The 22,757-nt window shown below is 38.7% G+C and overlaps 1 protein-coding gene across 10 annotated transcripts in view; it reads left to right on the plus strand.

Moving 5' to 3' along the window:
• The window catches only part of LOC108271270 (receptor-type tyrosine-protein phosphatase mu), a 227,739-nt gene that overhangs the window by 73,094 nt on the left and 131,888 nt on the right, over positions 1-22,757 (plus strand). For all 10 annotated transcript variants that reach the window (XM_053683467.1, XM_053683468.1, XM_053683484.1 and 7 more), the window contains exons 3-4: positions 10,233-10,507; positions 18,986-19,064. In XM_053683467.1, the coding sequence (XP_053539442.1) occupies positions 10,233-10,507; positions 18,986-19,064 (354 nt within the window). The remainder of the gene's footprint in view (positions 1-10,232; positions 10,508-18,985; positions 19,065-22,757) is intronic.

Here is a 22,757-nt window from a genome sequence, read left to right on the forward strand (position 1 = left end):
GGATTGGTTTGAGTACTTGAGACACTGGTGATCTCCTGGGATTTTCGCACATAATAGTCTCTACAGTTTACGTAGAATGGTGCAAAAAAACATCCAGTGAGCTGCAGTTCTGCAGGCAGAAACACCATGTTGACGTAAGAGGTCTAAGGTCAGAGAAGAATGGCGAGAATATGGTTTAAACTACAGAAGGCTAGAGTAACTACAACCATGGTGAGAAGAAAAGCATCTCAGAAAGCACAACACGTCGAACAGGTTCACCAAAACTAGACATCTGAAGACTGGAAACAGACCAGGCGATGTTTTTTCCACCAATTTTATTTTATTTTTTTCAAATTTAGTATCTGTATTTGTATATGTTTAGTGCTTCAAATGTTCAAATCTGTAGGCATGGCCTAACTTTTTTTGTTTGTTAGTTTATTTTTTGTGAGGTGGCTACCTTCTGCACCACCCTGCCACCCCTTTTTTCATAAAGTCATTAAAGATTAATGGAGGTGATTACTAATAATGAGCGGCTGTGGCTCAGGTGGTAGAATGGGTTGTCCACTAATCGTAGGGTTGGCGGTTCGATTCCTGGCCCACATGACTCCACATGCCGAAGTGTCCTTGGGCAAGACACTGAACCCCAAGTTGCTCCTGATGGCAAGTTAGCGCCTTGCATGACAGCTCTGCTACCGTTGGTGTGTGTGTGTGTGTGTGTGTGAATGGGTGAATGAGACACAGTGTATAAGTGCAGACCATTTACAACAATAATAATTTTTTGTTAATAATATATTTGTTATTGGCAATTGTTAATTTTTCCCTTCAGTGTAAATACTAGCCAATAGTGATAAAATAAAAGCCTGTATTGCAAGCTTTTGTAGTATTCTTCTTGATCTTACTTTCAAATAATACAGACACATCTTTATTAATCACATTCTTTCCCCCACACTGTTGTAAAGGGGGTGCTTTGACAACAGCCCTGATTGTAGCACACCTATTCTTCTAATCCTTTCTGTCTGATACAGAATCATTGATCCATGTGAATGTGAAAGCTGGTGTCTCCTCCCAAGTAGAAAAATCTCATTAACAATGGCACTCAGTCGTGAGGAGGTGTTTACATGCAATAACAAGTTCGCTGGAATGGAACCAACAAGACAGTTGTACAACTTGACCAACGTTATTATCCTGCCCCCTCTTTCTCACAATGTACAGCCTTTGTCCCCACGTTTAACCTGTGCAAGCATGTAACTCGTTAAAATATTTAAGTGCACTGGCGAACTTGGCCTTGTCGACAGCGCGGGGCTATGCATTTTTGCATAATGCTTTTTTAAAACATGCATTAGAGCAGTGTCTTCCATTAACTTGAAATTAAAGCCATCATTATGCACTTGCTCCTTTTAGAGGCACATAGCACTTAGCTAAAATCAATTCTGAAAAGAGTTTGCATGTCATGTATGGGGGGGGGGGGGGGGGGGGGGGGGCTGGACTGTCTTTTGGTACTCACCATCTTTAGAAATCTCACATTTATGGTCATCATCTGGAGTATACAGGCTGCTTTTGAGAATCTTTAATGTATTGCTTATTTATTAATGAAGCGATGCAAAAATACTAAATCTTTGGCAATCTTTGCCAATTCTTATTTAAAGACTAAGTGCCAAATTAGCAATGAGCAACCTCCCTAGAAGTAATCCAAAGAATGAATTCAATTCACTGCAAATGAATTTAATGATGACATTTTGAGTATTACCATCATTCTAGTTCACCAATCAGCCTGGAAATGTTTCATGTTAAAAGATCGTTCAATTTTGTTTACACAATATTTTCATTGTTAAAGGCACACGATATTCAAACAGCAAGCATCTCTTTACCCTGACTAGCTGGCGACTGACGTGGCGAATAAGCTAAACACTTCTATTATCGTATATAATGTCATGGTACTATGTAAAAATATATGTTTTACTACAACTTTACTTATACATTTTTTATAATATGCAAATTTTCATTCTGTTACTGGTCATTAATGGAAATACCATCTCTTAATATCTTTTTTCCCATCAGAAAAGTACAAACCAATTAGTCTGTGATTTGTGCAGTTTAAAGTGCGCTTTATGGAAATGCACAAACAGCTCTTCACTTGCTTTTAAAAGCCATTTGCTCTTAAAATACTTTGGAAATTGCATGGCACCGCTGAAATTACCCGACCCATTTTGTGGTGGAAAGCACGAGGGGGCGAGGCCTGTGAAACCTGAACTAATGTTTGGGCTCATGCCGTTCAGGGGACGGCGAGCCAGACTCACCTAATGATGTTTTCAATATAATGATGCAAGTGGGGGCCAAGGTCATTCAGCTCATTGCCTTCCCATTCACTGCTTTTCATCTCCATTGTAAACCTCATTGTGAGTGTTTGAAATGGACACATTCCAAAGGGAAGACAAAAACAGTCTGATGGCAATCAACAGCAGACAGTTATCTGCATCTTCTAAATTGGATGGTAAGGGAAATGATCCTGGGAGGCCATTGCTATCACACACAGGAAACTCCCATCCTGTGAATAAGACACCTGGGATCAGAGCTAAATGAGCAGCTCGGTCTCTGCAGTCTTTCTTCCTTCTCTCAGAGCTTCTCTACCGTTCGTGTTGACGTTATAAATACCACACAAGGCTGTATTGATGCCACAAAGAAAACACATACGATAGCTTATTTAAGAAGAGACAATGGACTCTTTGACTGGATGTCAGCATCTCCCCAAGTAACAACACTTCCTAGGAGCTGATCTGAGATCACCATGGCTGTAGATAGCGTTTTGCAGAGCCTGTTGATGTGCAGATGTGGAGTAATGAGGGTGTTCACTCAGTACTCTCCTGTCAGAAGATGCTTAGGCAGTGCCATTCTGCCAGTGCCTGGCTGGCTCACTGTCAGCGCACGCCAACAGCCTCTAATTTCTCCATTTGATGAACAGATACCCTCTCCCTGTTATTAGCCCTCTGTCGCCAGCCTCTGTTGTTTTGGCATTTTCACCCTCTGTAAACTTTAAGAGTGGCCAGCATTAATGTATGTATAACCCTTTTGCTCGCCCGCTGCTAAGAACGACACGGACAGAAGTGGCCATGCGCTGAGACGATCGGGTCCTGCAAGTTATTGCACACAAATCACCAACAGATTGCTTCTGTTATTCTGGGGGTATGGGGGGAAATGGTTTTGTTAGTCTAATGAGGTATAAAAATGGCACGTGGCAGGTGTGTAATATGCAGATGATGCCAACTCCATTATTCGCAACGTAGCCGTAATTGCATTTTTCAAGGGCTGGGTTTTTCTTCATGCCTCCTGAATGCGAAGGACATCAGAGGCCTTAGGAAAGCAACAAAAAATACTTCTGCTCCAGACGGTGATACCTGATAGCACCACTAAAGCAGTTGTAGTACATTAGCCGAGCTATAAAACAATAAGGAACCGGGAACATGAGCACATCTGCTGTTGTAATTAAATTTATAGCATGCAATTTTTATAGCCCACCATGTCCAGCAAGTTGTAATTCTCACAATTCAATACATTACACTATCACTATTAGTTTAGGTGAGGAATGTAAGATTATACACGTCGGTTTTATAGTAGGCAAAGCTTCTTGCCATTTCAAAAAGAGACATTACGTGTACGAGAGAAAGGAAGAATGTTGGAGCCTTGTCGGTTGAAGAATACACTAAAGACCTTTAATGTATTTAGATTTATTCCCAAACTCTGAGTTGATCAAACATCCCAACTCAGCATTGACAGTGTAATCTAAGGCAAGTCATTGAAATGTCATCAGGTAGTCAGGTCATTTTGGATGAAAATCGGGTGTAATTATACTCCAAACCGCTTCAGTTTGATTATCAGGCTCACGTTCGTGATAATGTATCTACCGTCAAAAAGTGCTCATTAATATGTACAGCCAAACGTTTCATGAAAGTGCTACAGAAATATGAATTGTATCATCAGCCAAGTGATCTCTGAAAGAATATGGGTGTTTGTTGTTGTTGTTTTTTCATATTCATCACCGGTCCATTACCGCTCTCTGCAGGTCTTCCATGTTTCACGGCAGTAACATGTGTAGTCAATTTTGGACTCCCACTTAAACATCACACGGCGGATGAATGCGAATTGAGGAGAGAGCAGACTGCTGTGTTTGTCTCAGAGCTTGCTGATCGACTTGCATGGCTGGATAGCCAAAAGAAGAGAGAAATAAGGTGTATTTCCCACCCAGTGAGAGCACAGGCTATTGTGTTTGTGTGCGATCAGATAACAGGTAGAGAAATTTCAACTCTGAACTTGTAAGCCAGTACTTAAGGATGTTGCGCCAATGAAAATCAAATAGCTGGTTTTGTATCTTAGTAATAATTCCTTCTTTTCTGAAAGAGAAACTGAAGGAAGTAGCTATCAAAGTGAGATTAAAGGGAGTGATGGTGCCAAAGTTGAACGTATTCTTTTTGAGTTTTTAGGTGTTTGAAAGTTGAGATCCGTGTTCACCTGCAAACAGTCGAACGACAGTTTAGAGGAAAATTGAACTTGAAATGACTTTGAAAGACTTACACACTTGCTGATAAATGAAATCTGTTTGAAGTACACTGTAACACAGTATATATGTAAGTATTTGAGACACTGCAAATATAAATAATTTCATTTTATTTTGTCAATCACATAAGGCTCACAAGTCTCACATGTGTGAGGAATAGGGCAAAAATAAATGAAAATATTATTTCACAATACCAGAAGACATCTTTATGATATATACGTGTGTGTCTGTGTATACATGTGTGTGTGTGTGTGTGTGTGTGTGTGTGTGTGTGTGTGTGTGTGTGTGTGTATATATATATATATATATATATATATATAATGTGTATATATATATATGCATGTACATATATATGTATGTATATATATATATATATATATATATATATATATATATATATATATATATATATATATACACACACACATGTGTGTATATACACAATTTCTGTTGGTTTTGCTAACAAAGCACCAACAATATAGTGGGGCTTGGGTATTTTTGTGCAGCATTTCTGAAAAATTTAAATATGTCACAAATCACAGGACATAAAAATAAAAAAGGTATAGTTTTGAATCTTCAGTCAGCTACTTTTTATTCAGTAGTACAAAGCACTGACCTGACAATAATGACAGTACTTAGAAAAGTGCCTATATTATATCATACTCTTGTTAACATATTGTCATATTATCCATCCCTTATACAGTACAAAGCTACTCCAACCAGACGTGCTTCCTTTCGGTATCACTTGAAATTGAAGGGATTTGGTCATTATTTGGTGGCTAAACGGTCTTCAAAGCTCTCATAATCAAGTTTGGTGTCTCTCTTCTTGACCTGGAAATATCAGGCACACGAGCTGATGTGATAATGTCACAGACATGTTAGAGTGGAAAGAGACGCTGGATTAAACGTGTTCTCTTGCTCTTGTCCTCTCTCTCTCTCTTTCTCTCTCAATCTCTCTCCTCTCTTTCTCTCGGGGGTCAATAATTAAAACGCAGTTAAATTAGTTCAGTGCAATAAGGTTTTAATAGAAGGTTTTAATGAATGATCTCAAAGGGAGGTTCAATCTCGGCTGAGGGGTCAGTTCCTGCCTAGGCTTCTCTCCTCTCATTTTTATCACAGTCCTCTCGGCTTTCTTACGATACTGCGGCATTACTGTGGTTGTGAATGATCAAATCACGACCCGTTACAATTCTCAGAGGCTAAAAGAGATCAACTCTATGATTGTCTAGGAAATGAATCATCCAGGGGGAAACTTAACACCCCAACCTTCAATTTCAGCCAGATTCTGGAAAGCACAAATGGACAAGACTGAGCATGTTGTCATGCCTCGGTCATTGTTTTGCAGCTGCTACCACAAAGCAACCCTTGCGTTGATGTAAAGGTGTCTGTTTGCAGCCTTCCTCCCCTTGTAATAACATGTGTATTGCGTACAGGTCCAGACATGCTCAGTCCAGGTACAGACTCTAAAAGAGGAAACTCAGAGTGTTGAAATCTCCCATTGATTAAAAGCCGCTCCCGAATGGGCTATAAACCAGACAACTGATGTTTGGTACGAGCTTGTCCATTGTTATAATTTTCTGTGCTTTGTAAATGTCAGTGTATCCGTCAGTGGTGTTTTGCGTAATTGTACTGAGTATTACCAGTGGTGTTTTTTTTCTCTTTCTCAGTTTTAAAATACTTTAATAATAACACATGTTAACACTGCATTCAAACGAGCATTACCAGTGTGTAGGTTTGGAATTTTTACTGATTATATGTATACATTTTCACATACTACTGTTTCACACTGTATCAGAACTTTAAATAAATAAATAAATAAATAAATACATACATACATACATAAAAAGCCAGACAGTGTACACCCACAAGCGACACTGGTTGTAGTTACCACACACACACCCACGACGAAATTACAAGAGGCATGAGCGACTTGTCACTTGCTAGTGTGAACGCAGGGCTCTTTGAACAGTTACTTGTACATTAGACCCTTTGAAAGGGCTTTATACAAGGAGTTTGTTGTTAAGTCTTTCATGTGATGGCGATGACTAAAGGAGTTATATGAGTATAGTTGTTTCTATTGCTTATGATTAAAAAAAAACACTGGGTAAGGTTCTCAGACAGACAGCAATAAATGATAAGTTGAAATCTTGAAACCTGCCAGAGCAATGTTATTAACCCTAGACTGTTCAGCTCACTTGTAAGTCGCCTCTTTCTCTTATTTAGCACCATGACTCATGAGTAGACCTTATAAAACCTCATTTTTTATTTAGAATAAAAGCATGTTGAAGTATTAATTAGAGTTCAATTGGATTATTTATTTCTTTTTTAATATTGCGTCTCTAACCAGCACTTGGGTTTAGTTGCATGTGCACACAATTTTCGTTATTTTCCTCCACACATTTTATATATATATATATATATATATATATATATATATATATATATATATATATATAAAATGGACATTATGTATCCATTATTCAAAGGTTTTTCTTGAGCTCTGTGATTAAGAGTTTATAAAACCTTCTGAAATAGACAGGAGTACCTCTGTAATAACCCTTGACCCACAGAGTGGTGATTGTCAAGAGCTGGCATGGAGCCTCTCAAGCTCAATTTGCCCCGTACTGCTCTTGAGAAAGTACTGTGGTCGTATTGATCCGTCTTCTCTCTAGGCCTCAGCTCAAGGCCATGTCTGAAAGGTAACCATGAAATACTAATGGTCTAATTCAGACAAACCTGCTTGCTGCATCCCTGCTGCACACTTCTTGTTTCCATGGTACGCACTGCAGGACAGAAATGCAGCTGAGGCAGGTGAAGGCCTGAAACGAAACAGTACGCCATTTCCCTTTCTGTCAGTCTAGTGAACTGGATTCTGACTGACCTCCACTCTATACGTCTGATTTCCAGAAGTGCTTAGTACAGGCAAATGAGTATCTGCTATATGAATAAATCAATAAATAAATAAATTGAATGGTTACCAGAACAGTGTTCACAAAATTGACGTGCTCTTAACAGTCGCACTGTAACAAGGCAAACAACCAGTCCAGAGCTAGTCAAGGAACTTGGATCATCTGTCTTGAGACAGCTACAAGGCTGCCAAAGTGAGGTGGGCTTGGGGCCCAGATTTGGACATATCTATGTGTTAGAATCTGTTAAAAGATCTTGGGGCACATCAGTATTTTTCATTCAGAAAGTAACAATCATGAGCAAACAAATAATACAGGCAACATGAGGGCTATGGCTTTCATGTAGTCATGTGGAATTACTGTAGTCGCTCTCTCTCTCTCTCTCTCTCTCTCTCTCTCTCTCTCTCTCTCTCTCTCTCACACACACACACACACACAGACACTGTTAAGTGTCTTGGGTTACTTACTAAGAGGTGATGGCTCCATTATAGCGCAGTCTCAGCAGTTCAGTAATGAGTTCATTGTGTGATGACTTGTGGCATATGGAGTACAGACGTTGTATTTCACTAACAGTTTATCAGTCTTTACACGCACTGTTAGCTGGGAATCAGATGATATTCATTCAAATCTGGCTTTGGTATGCACTCTTGAAATAAGTTACAGAAAATAGGCTTTTACCTAAACAGCGGTTACTGAAAATAAATGAATGACCATAATAATAACCCAATAATGAGACCCAACCTTATCCTTTCTATTGTTTAATATCAATATGAATTGTTAGGAATTTTTAAGACTGAAATAAACGCAAAAAGTGGAGGCTTCAGTTACGTAGACGTACGCCTTTATATCGTATGTGCAGTGAAATGAACAGAAAGCAAATTGAATGCCGACAGTGACACGTGTGCTTCCAGCAGTCTGAGGCGCAACATAACATAACATAACATCACTGTAGGTCTGTCTGTACCTCACATCTGTTTACACAGGGATTTGAAGTGTTTCAGATCTGTATGTGATAAATTTGTTATATGTGTGTTATGTGCTCTGACTTAACCCTTGCCTGAAGGATGTTCCATGAATATTCTTGGTGTTTGTGTGACTCTGACACTTCAGGAGCATGATTATGCCTGCAGGCTATGGAGACTGCATAACTTTTTATGCTGTTAAGAAACACTGTCAAGAGGAAATGTTGGTTTAGTGAAACTCCTACATTAACCTCAGCATTAAGGACCATTTTAGAGAATGTAGAGAATGTTTCTCTCCCAACCACTTAAATGTAAATTCCCCAGCCTTGTAACCAGATACCTTTCCAGCTAGGTTTACTGTAGATTCTGAATAATTCATTGTAGTTAATTGTCAGTATAAAATAAAAGATGAAGTTTTGGAAGGAGAGAAAAAGTACACATATGTAGAATAAGTTTTCTTGGAAGAAAATAGATTAAATAAGGGGGTAGGGTGGCTAAGTGGTTAGTGAGTTTGCCTCGCATCTCCAGCAATGGGGGTTCAAATCCCGTCTTTGCCCTATGTGTATGGAGTTTGCATGTTCTCCCCATGCTTCAGGGGTTTCCTCTGGGTACCCCAGTCTAAAGACATACTTTGTAGGCTAATTTGCTCCCTGAAACCCTGTCTAGTATAAGCAGTATGGACAATGGAGGGATGGATGGATAAATAAACTTAAAAAAGTTGAGTTTTAAAATAGATTATAGTTTTAAATAATTCTATAATACAATTAAATGGCAAAGAAAAAAGATATGTTTTCAAATGCTTTTAGAAAAGAGTGTACAGAAGCTTTACTGTTTTAATGTAAAGAGGCATTGAGTGACAGTTTTAAATATGAATGATAATTATGCCATTTAAAGGGTTAATCTACATTCCTGTGTAAAGAGTGAAGGGGGACACAAGCCAGAGTAACTCTGACTAATCTTGTCACTTGACATACCATAACAAACATGCCAAGCTCATTTCATGCACTTAAAATGTGTGAAAATGACTCCTGATGAGTCTGTCCATCTCTCTCTCTCTCTCTCTCTCTCTCGCTCTCTCTCTCGCTCTCAGAGCTGTGTCAACACGCCAGCCCCCAGAGTCAATAGCCGGGTTTCCAGGATTTAAAAAAAGCTGCTATTAATGTTATGCAGAGGTTATTCATTAACCATTCTGAAGGCACACTTCCTCTGTGTGTTTTGAACCCTTCCTTCTGTCATGGTGTTAGCCGAGCAAACTGTTCACACATTCGGGCTTTTTAGGGCATTTGGTTTAGATCACTGACTGGCACATTTCAGTTTGCTCACTGGTCATACCTTGAATTTCTCACTGCAGTTAATGAGCAAATGTGGAAAGAAAACCTTGAGCCTTGACTTAGCTTGATGCTCATTTTGTACTGAAGTGTGTTTCTGTGTTTGCTGGGACAGAGGAAGTAGTGTGTGTATCTGGTGACCCTGGTGTGCAGAGAACAATGTGTCCAGTGAGTGTTGTCTTTCCGGGACAACACTCACTGAACGCATTGTTCACACACACACACACACACACACACACACACACACACACACACAAATATATATATATATATATATATATATATATATATATATATATATATATATATATATATATATATATATATATATATATATATACACACAGACTAACTTTGGGCAATATACACAATATGCTAATCTGAATAAATACAAACTAATTTCTGTAGCATATTTTTCCTGCTTGTCGTCTTCTCATGTGACAGGAGTCTATTAAATGCTACATACATCACTGTAAATGTACTCAAATATGGCCTTTCCTCTGTGCAGGCTCAGCCTTCATGATGGTCAACACTTCTGGAAGGTACCCTGGACAGAGAGCTCAACTAGTTGTCCCTCAGCTGAAGGAGAACGATACACACTGCCTTATTTTCCAGTATTATGGAGCCAGTGGTGAGGGCTCGAGTCCTGGCCAGCTCTACATCTATGTCAAAGAGAACAACAGCCCAGTGGGCTTCCCGGTGTGGAACTCATCCGGACCTGCCTTTCATACGTGGAGGCAAGTTGAACTGGCAGTCAGCACCTTCTGGCCCAACTTTTACCAGGTGAGAACTTTTCTACTTCTAGTATATCTCATCAGTATACCTCAATTAACCTGTATAGTTCAGCAAGAGGTATAATCATCAGTAATATTTTATTCATATGGCTTTGTTCACGCTATGGGGCTATGGGACATACATAAGCCCTACATGACAACTGGCATAAAACTATATAAATATTAATAAAGGCTTATTCCAAAAGGTGTCAGTTCTAATAAAAAGACTGCTATGCAAATTTCGATGTCAACAGCTAAGCCTGATTTTTGATGTACACTACGGTGTTTATAACACTTTCTAGGAGGCGTTTGCTAAGTTAGAATGACATGACGATTAGCATTGTGGTACCATGTGCTTTTGCTTGAACAGAGTCACATAATGCTGATGATTTAACATCAAAACCAAACTCTAATTTAAGGTCAGAGAACATATACTTAAATATCCCAATACTGTGTCATGCTTTTCATTTGAGGTCAGCTGTATTTTTGAAGCACTTTTAACAATAGATATTTCCATAAAGCAGCTGAACAGAAATCGACATATAGATAGAAATCCCTAATGAGCAAACCAGAGGCAACAGTGGCAATGAAAACCTCTCGGAGACAAAATGTTGTGACTCAAAAGGGAACCCGTCCTCTTCTGGGTCACACTGGATAGTGGGATTATACACGATTAGTATATATAGCTGGAGAAAAGTAAAGATAAACTGTACTAAGGGCGTTGAATAGATGTTTAGTGTGAGTATATTGTGAGTAAGTGTCCTGGAACGAGCACTTTATGATTACCACAGTCTACAGTATACAGATAAGATTATCAGATTATGGAACTTGGGCATAAACTGCTTTTGGGAAGCACAGATATTTAGGGTATCCATATGAGACTATCCACAGCACAAGATGAGTCACAAGTGCAGAAATATGCGAGCAGAAGTACATCATCAGGATGTATCAGGCAGGGCCAGAACAAATACACATAACTCTTTTGTGATCGTATCATAGCAATTACCAGAATGCCAGAGAAAATACACATAACTCATCACCATACCGCTGAGATACAAAAATACATTGTCCCAACATACAATAATGATCTACGAAACGTGACACAGGTGTGGAAGTTGTCTCCAGCTGACTCCTGTTAGGAATAAGGCTTTAAATTGCCTGTTACATTTTAAAGGGCAACTACCAAAAATATGAACAAATGAGATGAACAATTTGTGGGTATCACAAAGCATACAATTGTCAAAATCTTGGGAAATGGCTGCAGAACGGTTCCTAATTTTGGGTTTCATCATTGACCTTTAGGGGAAAAGAATGGTGCTATTGTCATCATAATGTTTGTGAAATTCATTATGCGAAAGATTCAGCTTCATGGTGTTTACCATCTTCACAGTAGCAGAACAAGCTTCTTTTGGCATCATACCGTGCAGAGAATCTTAATTAATTCAGTTCACATAAAGAGCTCATTCACACTTGACATGTAACCACTAAGCTGCCCAGGTAGGCTGATTTGACACCTGCCTTGGTTGTGCAGCACTGCCTGTTGATCCTCGTAGGGAATCCATTTTAATTGCAAGAGAAAGTCCCAATTACTTCTTGCAAAATCGACTTCTGGCGCTCTTGCAGCTGATTCTGGACTGCTCCTCCGGGTTTGGTTGAATAGAGGCAGAATAAGAACCAGTCTCGGCACCTCAGTCGTTCAGTAAGGACCCAGCATGCACCTTTAATGGCTGAAAAGTCATTGTGTAAAGAAGTGGCACCATAGGAGAGCTTTTTGTGACTGAATAGATTTTTCATTGACTCAACTGGAGATGAACATTTCAGCACAAACGGGAAACGAGGCATCAAGGTTTAGTCATAGAAGGAAAGTGTTACTCAGTGTTTTGCCAGGCTATAACTTAAGGTTAAGGATTGGAATGACTGCAGAGGACTTACTTCTTTGGCCCTTATTACATAGACTTCAATGGTTCTCTTACAAAAAGGATTCACCAGGTGGTCAGAAGGGACATCATTCAAAATTCCTCAGAATTTGACTGGAAGGAATAAGGAGAGACAGTCAGTACGTCTACATGGACAACAACATTCCGATATAAACTCGATTAAGGCGATACTCTGATTAAGAAACTAGCGTGTAAACTGCGATTATTGATGGCCTTAATGTGACTAAAGTCATACTCGAAGTAAACACAAATGGAATTAAGACATGTGGAGTATTCCTGTTTTAGGTGCGTTATCGAAGTGTGTTACAGACATGTACACTTGATCACACTATTAACGTCGTGTGGGAGTTTTCACCACATTTTGCGACAGGACACGTACACACACGGCCGTGCTCAACCGTTTTACGGCAAACAAAAGATGCACGGCTGTGTCTGAAACCACGTACTTACCTACTATATAATAGGTGAAATATACATATCTATGCTACTATATAGTAGATAAGTATGTGGTTTCGGATGCAGCCCACGGCTTCAAGCAGTCGTCTATTTGCACGTATAGCATGACAAATAATTACCCGCACTTGAAGCTTTCGTAAAATTAAAAATGAAACACCCAAAACTGTATACGGTCCCATAACGAAGACCAACTGTATGTTGAGGCGTGAAATTCTGGAGGGAATGTCAGACGGCGTGGCGTGGGGACGTAATGACGTGTGCCGTTAATCGATCTATGTTCTATAACATGTACAACAGGAACATGAAAGGAATATTCTAAAAGGGACCTGTATAAACATGTTAATCAGGATATTGTCTTATTCAGAATAAGGTCAATAATTAAATTATTGCTGTCCATGTAAACGTAGTCTGTGATAGACAGTTGGGTATGTAGTTCCATGAAATGGCCAAGGAATGCTTGTCACATGCTTTTACATCGTGTTACTTCTGATTTCATTACAGTTAGAGCATGTGAGTTCATGCATTTTCCAATTTCTATCAATATAATCCACAGTCTGGGGGTAATTAAGGTTACTCGCCCACGTCTAGTAGCCTCTATCAATATTTTTCCTTTATTCAATCACAGAAGGTTGCAATTTATAATAAATTCATGCTAATTTATGTGTTCATCTGTTGATTTTATTCTGCTAACAAAAATGTTTGTAGAGATTGAATTTAGCTTTGTATAGAAAAACCGAAAGCATTAATGCAAATGGAAATTCAATAGCTAGAGTAGGGTTATCCAACACAAATTGGTGAAGATCCAGTTTTATTAAAATTTCTTTCTTACAAAGGTATGGACAACCAACTAACATGGATGAACGGCCATGACGGTTACATTTTAATGCATAACCACTGATTATTAATTCATGTCTATTTCAATTTGAAGGGTTTATGTTTTGGTTTTGCACTGGTGTTTCACACTAGCACTTTTGGCTAGTGCCATGAACTATGAGCACATGAAAAATGTCTATTTAAAATGTTATGCAAGGAAAATAAACAAATACTTCTCTGTCTTCTCATGAATGAAAAACCTATGGGAATTCTCTAGCTCTGTAGCTGGTCTCTGGTCTGACAAGCTGCCAGTTAAATAATTATTTATAAATATACAGGGGTCATATATATATATAACCAGTTGATGACCCCTGATCTCGAGTCAAACCACTTCCGGGCATCAGAGAAGCAACATGTAGACATGCTTATTATGTAATAGTACATTTAACATTATATTGATTTAGCCGATGCTTTTATCCAAATGAGGAAATACAGTATTATATTATCATATGGCTGCAGCTCTCCAGAGGAAGAAGGAGTTCTAAATGAAAGCCGAGGTCTCCAGGGAAATAACCACCACCTGCTTGGTATTTAGGGTGGGTAGCAGGAGACACCTCTCCATCTTCTCGACTCTCTTTCTCGATGCTGCAACAAGGCGTTATTGGTGAAGAATGCAATTGCGACTTCTTAATATTACAGAGATTAACAATAGAAACTGCAATCTACTGTTATTGTAGCTAATTAGTGATGGAGAGGTAATTATGGGTTTGCATAATTGCACAGTATCTTAAGTGTTTGTCAAAATGAAACCACCTGGTACTGAGAACTTACTTTGTCGCTTATTTCGTAATTACGGGGTTTCTGTTTTTATCCTTTCTCATCTCCCTTTGCACTTTTCTTCTGCTGTACAATGAGATACCATTACTAGCTCTAATTACTCCTCCAGTTTGGTCGGTTTTCAAAACTTTTAATAAATAACAGCATGCAGTTTGAATATGCTAATATCCATGGCCTGGTGCTCTCTGATCTTCACTGACATTTTGTGGTGTTTGGTTCTGAAGTATGTTATTGTACTTCTGTTTATAGCATCTGGATCACAATTACAGGTGTGAGGAAAAGACCACTGGTGCATGAGTAGTTCCGAATGAAAGCGGAGAGCTTGTAGCTCAAAGAACAATTGTATATACACATCTATCAAGACGCCAAAACAATACGAAGCCTCGTGCTTAGTTTCAGTGAGGCGTTTATTAAAATTTAGTGATAGACTAATTGATGCATTATACAGTTGTCTAAATTGCACACTGTAGTGTTCAGATGCATCACAGTCCCTTATACATTTCAGGCAAACTGCTACATATATTATACAATAACTACTGAGGGGGAAAAAACAAACAACTGTATTTGCCTTTGTCTTACACTGATTGCTTCTATATATAACGTAGATTCTTAAGCAGCCATAATGGCTTCAGTAATTGAGGAATTATAAATTCAGCTAATGAAAACAGTCCAACAACAGAGAACCCATGGCACACTGGCCATATTTAAGAGACCTCTGGGGACCAGAACGTTTTTAGTGTGCAGTGTGGTGACACATATCAACGCCACAGATTTAATCTCCCTCCAGCTCGCCATGACATTTAACATGCCCACGACTGGGTTATCATTTTCTTTTAAATTAGCCCCTCATAAAGCTCTAATTAGCGGCCAAGCCACTTACAATTGTTCCTCAGAATAAAGCGGAATGGAAATCAATTTAAACCTACTTGAATGACCTAAAAAGCATCACGTTTGAATGGCCTCTCAGTGTTATCTCGCACTAATGACTTGTTTGGATGATCTTTGTTCAGCGTACATTGGAGTGACACACTCGAGTCCTACTAGGCAACGCAAATGAGTTTGAGGAAAAACTGTCACCTGCTGTTTTTATTGATCCATGAATCCCTTTTAACCCTTTTAATAGAAGAAACGGAGGGTTATAAAATGGAATGTCTTTTGTATTAACTCAAGGGCAGACTAAATGGTTTTGAAATTTTTTACTGAGAAAGGAAGAAGAAGAAGACGTTGTTAGTGCACAACTGATATACTTTTGGAATATTCTTTATCTTGTGATGAAGAGGATGTGTTCTTTTTTGAGTCTGGTACCTCTCAAGGTTTCTATCCCATGTCATCTCATGGAGTTTTTCGTTGTCATTGTCGCTGTCACTGAGATCCAAATCTACATCTCGCTTTTTGTAAAGCTGACAATAAAAGCTCTATACTATATATATATATATATATATATATATATATATATATATATATATATATATATATATATATATGTGTGTGTGTGTGTGTGTGTGTGTGTGTGTGTGTGTATGTAGATACAGTGAGGGAAAAAAGTATTTGATCCCCTGCTGATTTTGTACGTTTGCCCACTGACATAGAAATTATCATTTTATAATTTTAATGGTAGATTTATTTGAACAGTGAGAGACGGAATGACAACAAAAAAAATCCAGAAAAACGCATGTCCAAAATGTTATAAATTGATTTGCATTTTAATGAGGGAAATAAGTATTTGACCCCTCTGCAAAACATGACTTAGTACTTGGTGGCAAAACCCTTGTTGGCAATCACAGAGGTCAGACGTTTCTTGTAGTTGGCCACCAGGTTTGCACACATCTCAGGAGGGATTTTGTCCCACTCCTCTTTGCAGATCTTCTCCAAGTCATTAAGGTTTCGAGGCTGACGTTTGGCAACTCGAACCTTCAGCTCCCTCCACAGATTTTCTATGGGATTAAGGTCTAGAGACTGGCTAGGTCACTCCAGGACCTTAATGTGCTTTTTCTTGAGCCACTCCTTTGTTGCCTTGGCCGTGTGTTTTGGGTCATTGTCATGCTGGAATACCCATCCACGACCCATTTTCAATGCCCTGGCTGAGGGAAGGAGGTTCTCACTCAAGATTTGACGGTACATGGCCCCGTCCATCGTCCCTTTGATGCGGTGAAGTTTTCCTGTCCCCTTAGCAGAAAAACACCCCCAAAGCGTAATGTTTCCACCTCCATGTTTGACGGTGGGGATGGTGTTCTTGGGGTAATAGGCAGCATTCCTCCTCCTCCAAACAAGGCGAGTTGAGTTGATGCCAAAGAGCTCCATTTTGGTCTCATCTGACCTCAACACTTTCACCCAGTTGTCCTCCGAATCATTCAGATGTTCATTGGCAAACTTCAGACGGGCATGTATATGTGCTTTCTTGAGCAGGGGGACCTTGCAGGAGCTGCAGGATTTCAGTCCTCCATGGCGTAGTGTGTTACTAATTGTTTTCTTGGTGACTATGGTCCCAGCTGCCTTGAGATCATTGACAAGATGCTCCCGTGTAGTTCTGGGCTGATTCCTCACTGTTCACATGATCATTGCAACTCCACGAGGTGAGATCTTGCATGGAGCCCCAGGCTGAGGGAGATTGACAATTTGTTTGTGTTTTTTCCATTTGTGAATAATCGCACCAACTTTTGTCCCCTTCTCACCAAGATGCTTGGCAATGGTCTTGTAGCCCATTCCAGACTTGTGTAGGTCTACAGTCTTGTCCCTGACATCCTTGGAGAGCTCTTTGGTCTTGGCCATGATGGAGAGTTTGGAATCTGATTGATTGATTGCTTCTGTGGACAGGTGTCTTTTATACAGGTAACAAGCTGAGATTAGGAATACTCCCTTTAAGAGTGTGCTCCTAATCTCAGCTCGTTACCTGTATAAAAGACACCTGGGAGCCAGAAATGTTGAGAGGGGGTCAAATACTTATTTCTCATTAAAATGCAAATCAATTTATAACATTTTTGACATGCATTTTTCTGGATTTTCTTGTTGTTATTCTGTCTCTCACTGTTCAAATAAATCTACCATTAAAATTATAGACTGATCATTTCTTTGTCAGTGGGCAAACAGACAAAATCAGCAGGGGATCAAATACTTCTTTCCCTCAATGTAGGCATGTGAATACTATTATTAATATTCCATAGATGTAAAGATGTATGTAAATAGGTGTTGTTTTTTTTCCACTCTGTTTAAAGTTCGGGTTTTCATTCTCCATGTAGATCTCTAGACCTGCATTATTGTATTCCCCCCCCTGGACTGTATTTGCACTCACACAAGCACTTTTTTTTTTTTTTTACCACACTACAATCATATCTTGACAGTCAACCTTAAAACCCATCGAACCAACTTGAGCTTTGCTTTTCTGTCCCCTTTCAAGTTGATATGTCACTTTCAATAGTTACTGAGTTAGTAGAGAGATGGAAGAATAAAAAAAAAAATCAGAGAGACATTGAGTGGAAATGATTGGATAAGTGTGTGCTGTTTGCATGTGTCAATTCTGATGTAAACCGAGTACGTAGCAGGCCTCGAGAAATCTGAGCACACAGGAAAAAGCAGCATGTGTGTTTTAACCAGTTGCTTCCTGAGTGATAAGGTTAGTGAGACACATTGCTCTCTCACCCCTTATTCCCTTTTCCTCTGTCACTCTTTCTCGCCATCTGTTGTCTGGTTTGGTGGTCGGAGTGAGAAAATGACACTACACAGTGTCGTTTTTTAAAAAAAGATTGGGCTATTAGTAGCCCAAATCATGGAAACCTGACTCTGTGCACCACTGAGGCCTATGAGAAATCACTTTTCTCACAATAGCAAGCTGCCTGTAGTTTTTGACGCATGAATGGAAAGGACGGACTCCCTCACACATTCAGACCTCCTCGGAAAATATAGGAGGACACAACCTGCCTGGGCCTCTTAAAACTAACCAGCTGTTCACTGTTTTTATAGTTTTCTACTGTTCAACTGTTTATTATAACAGAGAGGAAACACACTGAGGTACAGTACATGCTCGATGTGTGTGTAGAGATAGGTCTCCCACCCTCTCCCACAGTTTGACCAATCCCGCAGTTATTATTGTGTGCACTTGCCTAAGATATTTTCTGACAAAGCAGTTACTAATGATGAATGGATGAAAGCAGTGACCTACATGCTATCATGTTAATGTTATCATGTTTCGTTGTCATGTGTGTCATTTCATATGTGACCACCTGCTCCCACACACAACAATGATTAAAAAAAAAAAAAGCTTTTTTGTTGGGTTCCATGAGAGGCACACCTCTAGTGAAACCCATCAACATCTGAATCATTTCCATAACATTAACCTGAGCTCTTCATGCACTATATCGAGAATTGTTTTTGATTTATTATTAGTCATTTAAATTCAATCTCTCTCTCAAACTCTCTCCTTCTCTCTCTCTCTCTCTCTCTCTTTCTAGCTCATCTTTGAAGTTGTGACCTCAGGACAGCCGGGGTTGCTGGCTATTAAGGACATTTCTCTCCAGGGACATCAGTGCAGTAAGTTTTCTCTCTGTCACACTTTCTTTCTTATGCACCATGAAACACATGTATTTTGTTCCCACTATATACCATGGGCCAAAGCCTGAATACCAGAATATTACGAGAATGTACTGTGAGACTATTCTTAAATATGACATTTCAAATACAGACTCCAAAATAAACATTTTACGGCTTTTTTTTTTTGTATACATTGTCACATTAATCAAAGATAGGACTGAACTAGTTGGGTGTCATATGGTGCTTTTTCACATGGCTGTGTGGTGAGGCTTGGGACATTTACTAAGCTGAATCCAGCACCATTAGATTAGTAAGACAGTTTTTTTTGTTTGTTTGTTTTTTGTTTTTTTTTAAAGGGCTACTTCGTGTGAATAGCACAAATTCGTGTATAGCACAAAAAGTTTTCTTCAATGGTGGCCAGAGATCTAAACAGCAACTTTTCAGCAACAGCAACAGTGCCAATACTTTTCAAAAATATAGAAAAGTTTGCGTAAAAGACACTTATTCTGTGGCTGAATCTCAAACTCTACACTTATGTTATATCATGTGTCATGAGCATATGCAGTGAATAAGAAGCCAGTTGAGATTCAGCCAAACTTGATGGTAGTGGATTTTATGTGGATAATGGATAGCACAAAATGTTTGCCAAAGACATGAAAATGTCACTGCTGGTAAGGCAATACAAACAAAACTGAAAGAAAAATGGTATCATGAAAAATTGTGATGGTGTCTTCTTTTTAACGCACCAAAAAATGTCATTTAAAAAAGAGAAAGAAAATAATCACTGCACTAATCCTAGTGGGTTTTTTCTTCAAAATGGTGGCTTGAATGACAGCTTTGTTCGAGTTGTCAGTGTTCTACACTATTTACGGCTCCGCCTACGTTCCCCTGTTCAGTACGCGTGGTTCATAGGAGATTCAGCATGGGTATTTACGAGAATGGTCACTTTGCAGAGGAAATAATAACAAACAGAGGTATCACGGCTTTGTTGACGCGCTTAAACGCACCATCCTCTGGCCTGATAGTAATTTATTATTAATATGAAAACAGATTGCAAGAACCAGTTGTAGACTAATTATATACTTTTACTGACTAAAGACACAGAACACCAAATTCATGTTACGATTTATTTTAGCTGGTTGTAAACTTTCATCAAATCATATTTCCATATATCAGAGCTGCGGAAATGAGAGAGGGCAGATGCATTAACTTCATCATCTCCATATCGTTTGGCTTGTCATTCAGTATTATGGCCTGATAGCTGTTCTGATATCTGTCGAGATGAGACGATGCATTGCTTTCTCGAAGAAGCTGTTTAATTCTTTAGTAAATAATGACATATTTGTGCTAGGCTACATGGGTGTGTTATTAGTTGTCATGTGTAAGAAGTTCCACACCGTATTATTACACCTTCAATCTTTACTCACAGCTCAGGCTTGAAAACAAGAAGAGCGATGCCTATAAAGCTGTTTGAGGTGTCTCTTTTCAACTGCTCTTCACTCTGTCTCAGTTTTCACCTTCTGTCTTCCACCTACTAATCCACTTCTTTTCTCACAGCGTTTGACTTTTCACCCCTTCATCTTCTGCTCTGTCATGCTGCGCCGGTCCCTCGCTTATTCCATCAGTCATTCCATAATTCCTTCAGCTTCCTATCAGATCTCTGCCTCCTGATATTTCCCGCATTACTTACTTCCCTCACTGCTTTATTTTATTACATCTCTGCTCATTGCATTTTCCGTTCTGACAGCCTCTCACTTATACATTAAAGTAAAAAGTATCTACTTAAAGTATCTGTTTTAAGATTTAATCATGAATTCTAAATATTAATTTTTAGATCAGTATCATTTTTGGTGTTATAAAGCTTTTGAGTTATTTTGATATAATCTACATAATTCTAGACATGACTTTAGCATTGTATTAAGATGGCTTTATATATGTATTTTAGTGAACATGTGTTTTACCACATAATAACTGACGGGTACAATCAAAACACATTACCAGGCTAAACATGCAACTGCAGCACGGTTACCCGAGTGAAAGTGATTTCATTTCTGAATGACTGATTTTCTGTTGTGACTTTGCTTGTTAATGTGTTTTGTTCAGGCCACCATACATGTCATGCATACATAAACTGGATCATTTTCATTCGATGCCATTGAATTCACTTGAATTCATCCAGTGCCATACCTTTCTCTCAAGTTTGTTTCTCATTTGGATAATAATCTTCTCCTCACATGTTCCTAGTAACAGTTTTATGGGGTCCTATTCCACAATGCTAATGAAGTGCTAACATGATAATATATTACCATGTAGGCTGACAACAGGGGGTACATGATATGAATCCTACCATATGCAGTCAAACATTCCTGAAATAAATTGTAACCAGATGCTCAGCAGCTTTTCATCTTAGAAACATTACACGTAACCTAACTTCTACTGCGAATCACTGACCAGTTTGGCTAAAGTTCTGGTAGTGCAAATGTGTAACAAAAGCTTCAATTTAACTTAAATAATCAGTATGTCTTTATTTTCACGTTATTATATTAAAAAAGTGAAATAAGAATCCGATGAGCTGTTTTCATTTTTAAATGGTGATGAAATTATATTCGTTATGAACTATTTGTTGTATAGGTTCATCAAAATTAGTAAAACCTCATATAAGGTTTCTAAATGCTGCTTGACACAACTTATAAGAGCTCATTTTCACGATCCAAATTGTTCCTTAGCACCAGTGTAGCAGGATTTGAACTCTATGCTGAAAGTAAATGTAAGTGCCGTCCACTAGTATGGGTCACATGGTCTGCTTTAATCTATGGTCTGCTTTAATTGCCTACTGGTTGCTATGTACGATTCTCTAGTGTTGCAATCAAGGTCATCATGGTTTGCTTCATCTGGAGATGCGGAGCTAATTAAAAAAATACAGTGTATATATGAAATTAAAATAACATTAAGCAACAATAAAGCCTTTACTGAGGATATTGCGGGCGTCCCAATGGTGAGGTCTTAGGGTGGAAAAAAATTGTTTTAGCCATCATCTGAAGTCTACTTGTCCTTGTTTCCCCATGTGACTCTGCGTGGTCTCATCGCCTGTCAACATAATATCCTAATTGAAAACTGAGCTGACCTTGAAGACAAAAACAGTCAATTTTGCATTTGAATTCCTACAGGTGTACATTGGGGTATATAAGTCAGGGGGCACAGGCCATGTTTGAAATGGAATTATTTTACTAGTTTTATTTAAGGAATACTGCAGTGTTTTTCAGTGTAATTATCAGACGCCCTTATCCCAAACGACTTCCAGAAGTTCTTTGATTTCTCTATCAATAAATACTGTGCATCCTGATACTGGTTCACTAGGTCACGGTCTAAGAACACCATCAGTCTAAAAACCCTTTTGGGGAGGTAATATAGTAAGAAAAGCACACCGTCGATGTGTTTGTTTTTTGTTTTTTTAATAAAAAGTGCTAATTTAAGTGCTTTTATTAATGATGTAGTCAGCGTATGATTACCACAAAACCCGTATTAAAGTGTAAGTAACCATAATTGCTCTTTAAGGTGTTGCTTCTGTAAAAACTATGCAAAACCGTTTTTGTAAGACATTTGCTCTGTTTAAGGGTGTAATGATTGTAGATTTTTTTTTTATAGTCACATATTTTCAGAGTTTATTAAGGATATTCAACAACTGCACTTAGA

This window comes from Ictalurus punctatus, chromosome 1 (assembly GCF_001660625.3).
Source record: "Ictalurus punctatus breed USDA103 chromosome 1, Coco_2.0, whole genome shotgun sequence".
NCBI lineage: Eukaryota > Metazoa > Chordata > Actinopteri > Siluriformes > Ictaluridae > Ictalurus > Ictalurus punctatus.